Here is a 13,817-nt window from a genome sequence, read left to right as displayed (position 1 = left end):
AAGGAAAGCTTACCGGTTTGAAGTCACACGATTGGCATAAAATGTGTCGGGTACGTTCATAGTGGACTTTAATATCATTGCTGCACATACTTTACAGTTTATTTTACCGGTTGCCATTGAGGGATGTTTGTCTCTCGACATCCGTAACACAATCTACAAACTTGCAAAGGTGGTGCAATGGATCTCACAAAAGGAGATCAACGTAGACTCCATACCATTCGCCAAACTAAATGCTGCGGAGCTTGTGTGCATGTTTGAGAAACATTTTTCTACTACCATGCTAACCATTCAGGTGCATCTTCTTGTTCACATAGTTGATGAGGTGGAAATAGCTGGCACAGTTCATTCCAGATGGATGTTCTTCTTAGAACGTTTCATGAAAACGATTAAGGGATATGTGCGTCAAAAGGCACGTCCGGAGGGTAGCATGGCAGAAGGTTGGTTGGTATCAGAGTCCCTAGTGTACATTGGAGAGTGGCTAGACGGATTTGATAAAGCCCGGGACACGCTATGGCGAACCATAGATGATGAGCGCATATATGGGATTGTCATGTGCAATCTCGGTGTTGAGAAGAAGATGACGGAAGATCTAGAGGCTAAAATCAACCGATTTTGCATGCTTCACAATCCAGTGATGCAAAAGTGGATTTCACAATATGAGGATGCAAAGCAAGAGCGACAAAGGGCACGAATCGAGTGGAGACGGGGAAGACGACCACCGATGCACTATCCGACGGTTCTGGAGAGCCTACCAACCTTCATGAGCTTAAGATGGTTGCACAACCAATTGAAAAGCGCACAACAATGGGGTGACGAAGTGACTAAGGAAGAGTGGGAGTACTCTCGGGGTTGCGCGACCAAGGTAAGTTTGCAATGTACGACTAGCTAGTGACTTTATTTCTAAACGTTTGAACGGCCACTCATAATCTTTGTTCGTTGTAGTATAAGTCATACACAACAGCATGGTGTAAAGGTCGACATTTTAGGGTGGAATGGATCGACAAAAAGCGTTTTACTCAAGATTGTGGAATCATGGCAAAATTTGAATAGTCTAGTCGACAACGTTCCTCTGATGCAGAGCCTGTGGTGGCGGAACTCACTTACTTCGGCACGCTACAAGAGATTTTGAGGATCGATTACAGAGGATTTTTTGTCGACTTGTTCGACGTGCAATGGTTCAAGATAATCATGGAGGGTCGCAATGCTACTGTGCGTAGAGGAGAGTCTGGTTTTCTTGAGGTGGATTCTACTAAGAAATGGACTGACCTAAGAGACACTTTCGTACTACCCGAGCATTGTGAACAAGTAAGTATGTAAATAGTTAACATCCCCCTTTTACAAGTTATGTGCTTGAAAGCTCTCATGTAAGTTATGTGGCTCTGGCAGGTAATATTTCATCCTACAAAGTCTACATCAAACTGGTGGTACGTCATAGAGGTAGCCCCTCGTAGTGCAAGGACGTATGAAGGCTACCATGTGCCAATCACAACGGCATCAATGGAGGAGATCAGAGAAGATGCTCAATCAGAAGCCGTGCGGTGGTGCCAGACGAGCATCAAGATGCTACTACTCTATATGGGGTGCATGCAGAGGAGCTACAAAATGAAACAGAGGATATGTGTTTAAACGGAGAGCTCTATATAGATATAGGAAGTTATGCTGAGTTATGCGAGGATGAGAGAGAGATCTCTTAAAGCCACAAATATTGTATTTGAACAATTTTGCTCCGTGTTGTAAAAGCTCTGGCTCTCTAAGTACCTTCCATGGTGTATAACGCTCTTTTTTACTCGCGCTCACATCTTTTGATTGAAAATTCTGAGTTTTCGACTTGCCTCTTCTATCACTCAATTCATTGCGTCATTGTATTTATATGCGTCATTACGTCATTGTATTTAATGGTCTTTGCGTCATTGTCTACTCTATTCATTCAATATTAAGTTTAAATATTCGTGTGTTTAATGCAGGTATGGATGATGAGGAGTTTCTTTCTACTTTGTCACCGCAGCAGAGACAGTGGTACGTGGAGCGTCATCGCTCTGGCGCATCATCGCGCGTTCCTACTCCATCCGCATCTCCCTCTCTTTCGGAGCATTCGGCGCGCTCCGAAGCTTCGGTGTCGACGAGACGATCTTCACACTCGTCTAGACACCAGCGCTCTAGTGGTGGCGGTGGCGGTTGTTGTGGGGATTCCGTCGCCGATGCCTCCACACCGCCTCGTGTTCGACGAGGCTCTTTACCCTCCCCTTCTTTGCCCGCCCCCACACCAGCCACAGCATCGCCATCTACGCCAGGTTTTGCACGGCTGACTGTTCCTAGCAGCTACACACCTCTACCTACTCCGCCAGGAGCCACCCCACTCGACACTCCTCGCTTCGGGGCCCAGATGCCGGTGGAGACACCTGACATCCGTACCCCCATCGACACGCCGCTAGAGACCCCTACCGGGACACCCAGGTTCACGCGTCACCGGCCAGAGGGCTTGCCTTACTCCGTCGACTTCAGCGGCGGCATCATCATGGATGATGACGGCAAGAAGGTGATCTCGCGCATGCGTGGTCTTTGCTCTCAGCTGTTTAGACACTACATACTAAACAAATGGAGTGAAGTACCAAGTGATTTAAAAAACAGAGTCATCAGCATACTTCATGATGAGTTTCCCGTTCCAACACGGGGTCAGCGCTTCAATGAAGACCTGATGAAGATTCGAATGCGCGAATACTGCAAACACAAGCGTTCCGAAGTGCAAAAAGCAATCAAGAATGGGTGGAACAGGCCAGATTGGCTGGCCAAAGAAGATTGGAAGAATGCGAAGAAAGCAGCGCGCGAGAATCCCGACAAGTGGAAGCAACAAAAGGATGCAGCCAGAGCGCGAGTAGAGGCAGGGAGCTCGCACCACTTGGGGAGCGGTGGATGGGCATCATTTGAGGCCGATTTTGTAAGTGTTTTCGCATTGCTCTTTATGTTCGATAGTTTAGGGTTTATGAGTTTTTTAATTCTAACATAATGAAATCTTTGTATGTTTTGATAGTGGTCGATGACAGGACGTGATCCCACACCGTACGAGCGCGAGTACGCAGGCAGGAAGGGCTTAAACGCCCTGATGGACATTCTCAGTTCTCGCGGCGGCATGGTTAGTATTAGGGTTTACTCTTTTCTATTTTTTGTATTGTTTTATAAATGTCGTTATATGTTTATACTTACTGAAAGCTGTCTTATTGTCTTTTTTTGCAGAATCCGACAGATACACCGCTTGGACGCGATGAGACGTCTGACTAGACGACGTCAGTTTAGTCGTAGCTAGATAGCAGTAGTTTAGGGTTTCTCATAGCTTATGTATCATGAGACGGATTTTATACGTCTTTTTGAACCATGTATATTATTACATTTGTCACCGCAGTTCCTTTTGCCAATCAATTCTTTATGCCTATGATGTTGTACAATTGTCATTATTACATTTGCCAATCAATTCATTTTGCCTATGATGTGTACAATTGTCAATTTTACGCTTGTCAATTTTGCAAACAATGCGTCTTGTGGGTGACTATTTTGGGTCTATTATCTACCCTTGCACTTTTTTAAAAAAGTGAATCAAGTACAATATGGTTGATGGGTGGCAGGGCATTCAATGCCCTGTCACCAAAAAAAAATTCTCTCGGGCGTCGCTATAACCGTCGCTATTTATGGCTCTGTAGCGTCGCTATGAGCGTCGCTATAGTCTTCTGTGTAAACGTCGCTATAACCGTCGCTATGAGCGTCGCTATATATAGCGACGCATTTAGCGACGCTCTCGTAGCGACGGTTTTAGCGACGCCGGGGGTTATAAAAACCCAGTGTATTTCCGTCGCTAACAGTGTCACAAAATCCTACTGGCCATCAAAAGTATTATGCTAAACTAGCAAAAAGATACTATGGTCCTTTTCAAATCTTGAAGCCAATCAATGAAATGGATTATCAACTCAAGTTGCCAAACCAGTGCCTCATACAAAATGCTTTTCATGTGATCCTACTTAAGCCCTACAAAGGAGAGCCACCAATTGAACCAATTATTGAAGACCCTTCCGAAATCGAAGACCAAGAAGAGGTGCTACAACCCGAAGCTATCCTTTGGCATGAAGACAAGGTATTGCGACATGGTAAGATTATTCGACAGTATCTTATTAAGTTCAAAAATTATCCTTTTGAAGATGCTAGATGGATGCAAGGAATACAACTAAAGGATAGTATGAACCTTGTCAATGCTTACAATGCTACATTAGAGTAAGCAAATGTACAAATTTCTTTCAAATGACCAATGTTTTTGTCTTATAAGACTAATTCTCTTTTCATTGTGCACAAATTTAAGTAGTATGCATGCTTAGAATCATGTTTGTGATGACGAAGTCTCTCAAACACCAAGTAAAATTTATCACTCTACTTTGGGAGAAACATTGACTAATGACTAAGGCTTTATCTCTTCTACCTCATAGTCGAGGACGACTATGATTTCAAGGGAGAGGTAATGTCATAAAATCTAATATCTAATCAAGACAAATTATTTTTGCATATTAAACTGATCATTTAATGTGGGAGAATAGACGGAAACAAGGGTTAGAATATAGAAGTGTGCTTACGGGTCTATCTCAACACGGGGCCAATGGTAAAGGGGTCCAAATGAGAGATGATCTATCAAAGAGCAAGGATAGCTGATGGATCTTAAAATACCTTGGGGTTAGCTTCATTAAAGACCTCCAAAGGTTAGTGTTAAAAGTCCTTTGACCTTAGGTAAGCTAGGGTTGTGCTTGAGGTGGGAATCCGGCCCAAGCTTGAGGTGCTTGTCGTGCTTGCTGACTAAGGGGCTTGAGGTGCTTAATGACTAAGGTGCTAAGGTGCTCCATGACTAAGGTGCTTGAGGGTAAGGTGTTCAAATCATATCCCTACTCATGAGGAAACGAGCCCTCATTCTAGGGGCTAGAGAGAGAACACACACACACCCTCACACAAGGCAAGCTTGGTACCAAGAAGGCAAATAGGACACTTGTCAAGCTCCTCCTCATGTTGCCCTCATAGTGTTCCTAAAGCCTATTGGTTATCCTCCCTTGGGGCCCAATGATGATTTAGTTGAGTTGATTAATTATTTTTGCATTTATCAAGTCCTCTCTCTCAAAGGGGAGAGGGGGACACTTGTCCCAAGACTACCCTTGTTGCTTGATATGCGCTAAGCCTGTGAGATTGGTCAAGCTTGAGGAGGTGCTAGAAGTGGGGGTCAACCAAAGCAAGGAGGGGGGTTGCTTGGGGGGTATACTCTTCCACACACACACACACACACACACACTCTCTCTCTCATTGTGTGGAGTGCAAAGTACAAGAGCTCCATCTCCTTCTCCAAGCTACTAGAGAAGTTGAGAGCCTACACCAACACTCTTGGCTATGGAATGCAAATCCAACCAAGAGCCATGTTTCAATGCTTAAGCTTGCCATCTTCTCCATCTTCATTACTATGCTATTATGTATTCTAGCAAGAAGAGTGATGATAAGTGAGGAACTATTTCTTTCTCCTATGAATGTTTCTTCTTCCTCTTCCCTACCCTCATTCCCTGCTAGCTCTCTCCACCTTTGAAGGTGTTTGAGGCCTTGGGACTGAGGTTGGGGATAGCTACTGTTTTTTACAAAGTCTATGTTATGCTCGTGATGCATGAAGCTTTCCATCTTCATTGCATCACCTATGTCACAAGGAACACAAAGATTGTATTGTACCAAGTCTCTCTTGATGGGAGACTCTATGATACAAATGCCGATTGGAGGGGGGACCAGCTCCATATAAATTTGGTCCTCAATTGTTGTCAAGTTCTCTAAACTCTCTCTCTTGCAAAAGTATTGTTCGTGCCAAGTTAATTAAGTACTATGCTTATGTTGCTAACATCAATTAAGCTCACCCTCTATATTCTCAAAGTAGTCTCACAAAAATGCTCTCTTTGATTATCCTAATTTCGCTATTCTCAAAGTTCATAGGCTATTTCCATTACTCTCTCTCTCTCTCTCTCTCTCTCTCTCTCTCTCTCTCTCTCTCTCTTTGAGGTTTTTGTATGGGATTAGGAGGATTGAGATGGCCTTCAATGGTTGGCTATAGATGGAAATTCCACCTATGCAGCTACATGCCTTGGAGCACCTTCCATGCTGGAAGATTGATCTTCTCTCTCTCTCTCTCTCTCTCTCTCTCTCTCTCTCTCTCTCTCTCTCTCAATGCACTCTATAACGGGATTTGTACCAAGGCAGTGCCAAAGCACAACCTCTAACTATCAATATAGTCATGAATTTTGGTGGCCATATTACCATATTGCATAGAATCAAATGCCTTCAAAATACGCATGTAGTTGATTGCGTCTGGACAGAGACCATCTACTGAAAAACAACACAGAGCTTCATGGACCCTTCCTTGCTATGCCCTTGGACAGAAAGCGCTATGTGTGTGTGTGCGGGTGTGTGTGTATTCCTCGTGTATCTCATGTAGGTGATCGTGTTTAAAGAGAGCTTTGCATGTGCAACACAGAGCTTCCTGCCCCCCCCCCCCCCCCCCCCCCCCGCCCCTCTCTCTCTCTCTCACACACACACACACACTATCATAATAACTAATATCTAATTCTCCTAGATGATTTTCTCATGTTAAACTGATCATTTAATATGGGGAAGTACCAGGAGAGAAAAAGCTAGATTATTGGTAAGGCTAGCAGACTGATCGAAGTAGGGATTCAAAGGAGGGAAAATAGGGATCCAAAGGGGGACCATTTGCATAAGAGCAATGTGCAAGCAATGGTCTTCAAAGACCTAAGGTTCAACCCATTAAGACTTCCAAAATGCTAAGGTTCCAAAATTCAAAGGTTAAGTCCAATGGTCATTGCTTAGGAAAGTTGGATGCTTGGTAGTGAACACAAAGTCTTCAAAGACTCCTAAAGAGGAGGGGGCGAGCCCTTTTAGTAGGGGATGAGAGAGAAACACACACACACACACACACACACACACACACACACACACAGGCTCCCTTGACACAAAGGGAATAAGGGACACATGTCAGCTCCCTAACCATTGTAAAATTTAGTATTAGACAATCAAGGTAAACAAGTAATGAAAAGGGCACATTAGTTCTCCATCAATTTTAGCTAGTGTTATCAAAAAAATTCCAAGCCAACTTTATCTCTCATCCTCGATGGACAATCAAACTAGGGACTACTGAGATGATAAAGCAGCACATCGGATGGTGTTTGGATGAACCAGTTTAAATGAGAAAAATCATATAATTTGTTTAATGTTATCTATTAGGGGATATTAACCGATTGATGCCTCTCATTCACAAGTTGCCTTAGCCAACCTACCAAATTTCCATCTTTAAAAAATCCCTTGTCTGTAGGTCACTTTCCAATGAGGAGCTCTAGCAAGATCATCTCAAATGAGGAGATGTCCCCTTTGAAAGTGCACTAAAGCTTTGGTAGTGATGTGGAATTTGGAGGCACATAGGGAGGTGCCCATGCCAATGTGCTCACACTCAAGTGAGTGTCCAATGCACTTATTGGCCATGTCATGCCAAAGTCAACATTTTTGTCTCAAGGTTATCTTTTGACACATTGGCACAAGGGTTCACCGCAGACCTAGGTTGTGTTCAAAACTTGTTGAACAAGCAACTCTCAATTGCCCACCAGCTGAAGGGATTTGGGCCAAAGATGTATTTATTAGACATATCAATTTCAACCACAAAGGAGCAACTGAATTCTTCAAGCTTGTTATGGGAGAGGTCCATAAATCCTATTGTTCTAAGAGCCAGTACCACAATACTGGTGCCCTTGCGTTGCAAAAATCCTTGCTTAAAATTGAGGACATCTAGAAAGCTTTGTCACTTTTCAGGGAAAGGTCTGTCTCGACTTAAAACTAAGCCACATCATGAAAGCTTTGCCACTGCTCAAGGAAAGGTATGTCTCCCAAAGAACTGTCATTTCATGTTCAAAGTAGCCAAAGGCAAGTTGGAGACTGTAGGTAATGAAATACACATGAGGTCACTTTTTACATTGTGGAAGTGACAATGACGAGATGGACCCAACACAAAGAATTCATTGGAAAACAAAGAATTTTCAACACATCAACTATCATTAAAATAAAGAAGATGCCTTGCCTTGCCTTGAGTTTCCAAATTAAGTTAAAGTTGAATAAATTAAGTTGAAATGAGGTCCTCAATTTTGTTTATTTTTTATTTTTTAAGCAGCATAACAAAAACATGAACATGATGGTGCTGATCTCCCCCCCCCCCCCAAACCACCACCAAAAAAAAAGAAGCAAGGCTAATCTTTAAAGATTTTGGAGGCAATTCTCCTCTTTTTCAAATGAGCATTGAGGGGGAAGACCACCCAACCTTCTAAAGAGTAGAAGTTTTAGAAACCATGCGGCATTCCTTCTAACTTTACCCTTCAACCCATGAACCTTGCCTGCAAGAGAAGCATAGGCAACAAGCTCACACTGCTTCTGGACTTCAAAACAAAAAAGTTGTTCGTAGAAAAGATGCAATAGCTCGATGGGAAGGGAAAATGTTCTTTTAAGTTCCACATCCTCCACAACAGAATCACGAATAATGAGTCTTACATAAGTAGATGACAATTACATAACATTGAAGGGCCATTTGAAGGGCTAATGCTATTCTGAAATAATAAGAAAAAGTGAATCGCCCCTTCCTGTCTCTTCGAATATCCCAACTAGTTGTGCATGAGTGTAGCCTGGTTGTAAGAATAACATCAGACAGACGAACAAGCATTTTTAGGACATGAAAATAGTGTTAATTTCAGAGTTCCAAACAATCAATTCCATATTAAATGGATATAGAGCACGATAATGACAATATATTATTGGAGTTGGGGGCTAAAATTAATCATAGTTAGCGAGAGTTAATAGAAGTGTACAGAAAGCGGACAATTGTGAAAATGGGGTGGTGATACCTGCCCAACCACCAGCAGCTTCGATAATGACAATATATAATTGGAGTTGGGGGCTAAAATTAATCATAGTTTGCGAGAGTTAATAGAAGTGTACAAAAAGCGGACAATTGTGAAAATGGGGTGATGGTACTTGCCCAACCACCAGTAGCTTCGATAATGACAATATATAATTGGAGTTGGGGGCTAAAATTAATCATAGTCTGCGAGAGTTAATAGAAGTGTACAGAAAGTGGGCAATTGTGAAGATGGGCAGCAAGGGAAAATGGGGTGGTGGTACCTGCCCAACAACCAGCAGATTAGGGGGAGCAGGTATACCTTGGGCTATCGTCACTGTAATTTGAGATGTTGGAGGTAGCTTGCTTCAACTGGTGGTCGATCTTCTCGTCGGATCTGGCCCGCTCACAGTACCACAAATCACAAAGAGTTTTTTGAAAATGCGTATGTTAAGTTTGAGAGAGAGAGAGAGAGAGAGAGAGAGAGAGAGAGAGGGGGGAGAAAGAGTGGGGGAGTTTGGTGAACTAAGAGAGAGAACCAATGGCATACTTTACCTACAATATGCAATCGACATTTTTGTATTGTCTCTATGGGCTCATGCACCTCGCTCCTCCATGTGTGCTCTTTCCTCTAGTTGTCTGCCACTACTAAGACCTCAAATCTTTGATATGAGTGTTCTCTCGTTCATCCAATTAAAAAATCGTGACTTTTAAAAAATAATCCCCCTTTTTCATTAGCAAAAAGGAAACCATCACTAAGGCCTCCCCCCTTTGGGGCCGGCCTTTAGTTAACCGGGTTCGGCGTATCACAGCGCTCTCTCTCTCTCTCTCTCTCTCTCTCTCTCTGACGGTATCATGGAGCGCTTGGTTTTTTCTTCACATCAACAACCCATCTCCGCACGCTTGGGTCCCGTTTTCCAGCAGAAGCAACACCTGTCAAATGTGCCTGCTCATTGGTGTCCTACGAGTCTTCCTTTCAAGTGTAGAGCAATGGTAGCTGAGACCAAAGCTGGCCTTTCATATAAGGATGCGGGTGTTGACATCGATGCTGGCACTGAGCTAGTCCGTAGAATAGCTGCCATGGCTCCTGGCATTGGCGGCTTTGGTGGCCTTTTTCCGCTTGGTAAGTTTCTTCGGCATTCCGAACGCAGGCATTCCGAACGCATCCATTACATTGCTTTTACAAGTGTGGTATGTAACACAATGCAAATATGATAAATTATGGTGTAGGAATGGTCGTGCAGTGACCATTTCTTGAAATAAGGGGCGATCATGGTGACTGCGGGAGCCATGATGGGAGCACGTTTTCAGGGAATGGTCACTGCACAACCATTCCTGGCCGTCACAAGTCGGGGGGAGGGGGACCAGCTAGCCGACTCCGGTTGCTGAGGTGGCAAGATTGTAGAGCAGCCAACAATTGTTTAAATCTGACGTGTTTACAACAAAAATTCCGGATACTGAGGTGTTTACAACTTGTTGCATTACGTATGTTAACCTAGACTGGCATGTTTGGCTTGCAGTCTGTACCGATTCCGAGAGCTGACGTGATGGCCATCCGTTGACTGCTTGCTTGGATTTCTCCTCAGAATCGACAATAGATGGAGGGCGCAGCCCCCAACTCTCGATTGTGAGGGGGATGTCTTAACTATTGACAAGACTATGTAGATGCTAATATATATATATATATATATATATATATATATATATATATATATATATATATATATATATATAAAACAATATATATATATATATATAACAACGTAATGGAAATGGCCTATGAACTTTCAGAGTAGCGGAATTAGGAAATTAGATGAAACACTTTTGTGAGATTACTTTTGTGAGCATAGCGGGTGGACTTAATTGATGGTAGCAACATAAACATGGTACTTAGTTAACTTGGCATGAACAATACTTTTGCAAGAGAGAGAGTTTAGAGAACATGACAACAATTCGGGACCGGATATATATATATATATATATATATATATATATATATATATATATATATATATATATTAGCGTCTATATAGCTTTGTCAATAGTCAAGACATCACCCTCACAGTCGAGGGTTGGGGGTTGCACCCTCCATCTATTGTTGATTCTAAGGAGGAATTACGCAGTTAGAACCCGTAGAAGAAGCCCCGAACCTCGCAGATCTCACCTTCCCGCAGCAGAACCTCGTCGCATGGTCAGATCCCGCGAAGTTTGAAGATTCAGCCCGGAAAACGTAGATTTCAGCATCTGTGTTTTAGCGTGTCGTCGTCGCATCATCGCCATTGACATCGTCCCCGACATAGAGTCAAAATTCAGCAGATAAAGATTTGCAGATTTCAACCCTTAGAGTTTTCAGATTTCAGTCCGTCTCGTCGTCGTCCTCATCGTCATCGACATCGTCGGCAAGTCCAAGCATTGTAGAGATTTTTGCAATCATAAGGAGACCACTCTCGCCATAGAGAGTGGGATCCTTGGAGGAGGGTTTGACAACATCTCTGGTGTCGTATTCTCTTCTCTCTCTATCTCTCAGTTTCATGCACCTTCACGCACAATGTCCATTCACTTTGTTTGTGTCCATTGCACTCTCTCACTAAAGGAACGGAAGGCTCTCCCTTCCGTAAGTAAAAGGAATCCTTGAGCACAGTTCGGAGCACTTATCTTGAGCAAAGTTCAACATTCATTCCGCTGCACCTTACATTGGTATCAAAGCTTTGACAGTGTTTTGTATCACTCAAGGAAAGAACCACAAGAACCACATAATTTTTTTTGCTTGTTGCGGTCGCACGTAACCCAAGTCATCTTGGGCGTGTCGATTCCTAATCGTGTTTTTGAAGAGTGACAAGAAACCCAAGAAAAAAGGGCTTGTCTAGCCTCCCCTTGTGCCTCTTTTCACTCATTGAGAGCGGACCGTGCACTTAGCGGTCGGCCAATCGACGTGAGGTGGGAAAAAGCAACCTTGGTGTGAGCACAAGGCCGCCAAGGGGTGCGGGTGAAGAGAAGATCCTTCTCGAACACAGATTGCAAGCGAAAGAAGAATCGCAAGAACCTCGAGAATCCCAAGAAACCAAGACTCCCAAGAATCCAAGTTCCTTGTGAACGCAAGATTCCAAGCCTACAAGAATGCACAAGAACCCAAGACTTCTGTGGATGGTCATCACTCGAAGCGGAATGGATACTTTACTTGGAAATGATGAGCATGAGACAGGTGAAGAAGAATTTTCCCCACCAGGAGGTTTTTCCGACCCTCCCCTTTCCCCATCTACGCCAAGGATTGTACTAACTCCTATACAGGCTTTCAACAAGATGATGAGGGATAGGGAGTTAGAACGCGAAGCAAGAACAACAGAAAGAATGGCCGAAATTGATCGTCAGTATCAAGACAAAATGGCAGCCATAGCGCGTGAGCGGGAGTAAGTACGCTTGGAAGCCAAAGTAAGACAAGCAGAATTTGATCGCGAGAACAGAGCAAGACAAGAGAAGGGTGACCAACACATGAAAGAGTTGTGGCAACTTTTTTCTATTGTGTAGGCCCAGTTTGCACAGAATCAGAAAAAGGAGACTCTCTTAGTCTCTTCTTATCCCAAGCTTGACACACAGGATTTGCACGATGATAAGCATGATGATTTGAACGATAATGATAAGCATGATGATTTGGATGACAATGACAAGCATGATGATTTGCATGAAGATGAGGTGATTTTTCAAAAAGAGGATGGATTAGTTGATGCTTTTTCTAGTGAAGCTAACCTCATTGCAGACTCGATAGATTTCGAAGATCTGATCTTGGCTCTCGAGCCTAAGTTCAAAGAACCCTCATAGGAAGTACTATGTGTTCGCATGATTAGTCAGCATGCATTGATCGAGTGTTTCATTCGTGATCGTTTTCTGTATTTTAGTTAGCGTCTTTATGTGATCCCTTTTCCTAGGCATGACATTGTACGTTGAGCACGTTTCCCTCATGAATGAGCACGGATGTATACGGATTATTCATGAAAAGCTGAAACGTATGCATTCAAGGAACTCACATTCCATGTCTCTTCCTTGGCACGACATAGTTGGAGAAAGAGCACAAGAAAGTATGAGCACCAAGCATGGGCATTTCCTTTGTGTTTTGCCACAGTTGATTGATTTAGATCAGAACGAAAAAATTCGATCTCATGGTTTGCGTATGTTTGTTGAACGGTTTGGCACTGCGTCTATTTGTTCATCTACATTGCATGCACAGTCTTTTAGGAAGATAAGATTTTTTCCAATCACTCTACATGGAATGGGTATGTTCATGTTTTTGTGTTGGAAGCGGTTTCAGGAATTTTCAGCCATGGAGATTCTTGAAGAAGAAAGAAGCACGACTCTAGACGAAGATGACGCATCGAAGGAGCCACAAAAGACTTTGTGTCGCTTTGTCACAAAGTGATGACGTGGCTACCGACAACAGAAACCCTAATATTGCAAAAACCCTAATTCCCGGAAATCACGGAGGTGGAAATTAAAAAAAATAAAAAATAAAAATAAAAATAAAAATAATTTTTTTGAGCGACGCAAATCCCATCTTTTGGCTTTTTGCTACGAAAGAATTGGATGAGAGAGAGTCGAATTGCTTTATTTTTACTCATTGAGAGAGAGAGAGAATCTGCTTTTGCTTTCAAGCTTTTGGGACTCTGCTTTTGGGCATCCCTTGTAACATTTAAATTTGCGGTGAGGGCCTCACTTCTCAGAGCATCTGGACGCAGAGTCTGAGAGTGAAACCCTAACCGCTCTCTTGTACTTTGATCATTGATTAATACATAAAGAAATACCGAAAGGGGCACCAGTCTTTGGGGCCAATATCTCAACGGAACTCCGTCGGGTCAGTGCAAATCTATTGTGATCTGTGACC

At 43.1% G+C, this 13,817-nt stretch overlaps 1 protein-coding gene across 2 annotated transcripts in view; it reads left to right on the top strand.

Annotated features, from left to right (window-relative positions):
* Positions 1-9,706: 9,706 nt before the first annotated feature.
* LOC147434722 (phosphoribosylformylglycinamidine cyclo-ligase, chloroplastic/mitochondrial-like) overlaps positions 9,707-13,817 on the top strand; it is an 85,470-nt gene continuing 81,359 nt past the window's right edge. The window contains exon 1 of one of the 2 annotated variants that reach the window (XM_086491168.1): positions 9,707-10,067. In XM_086491168.1, coding sequence (XP_086347294.1) covers positions 9,800-10,067 — 268 coding nt within the window. In that variant the 5' untranslated portion in view covers positions 9,707-9,799. The remainder of the gene's footprint in view (positions 10,068-13,817) is intronic. The other variant, XM_086491169.1, reaches the window with a different exon arrangement.

The sequence above is a fragment of the Adiantum capillus-veneris genome, chromosome 19 (assembly GCF_014529385.1).
Source record: "Adiantum capillus-veneris isolate H3 chromosome 19, ASM1452938v2, whole genome shotgun sequence".
In the NCBI taxonomy this organism is placed as follows: Eukaryota; Viridiplantae; Streptophyta; class Polypodiopsida; order Polypodiales; family Pteridaceae; genus Adiantum; species Adiantum capillus-veneris.
This window is presented reverse-complemented; position numbering and strand designations above follow the sequence as displayed.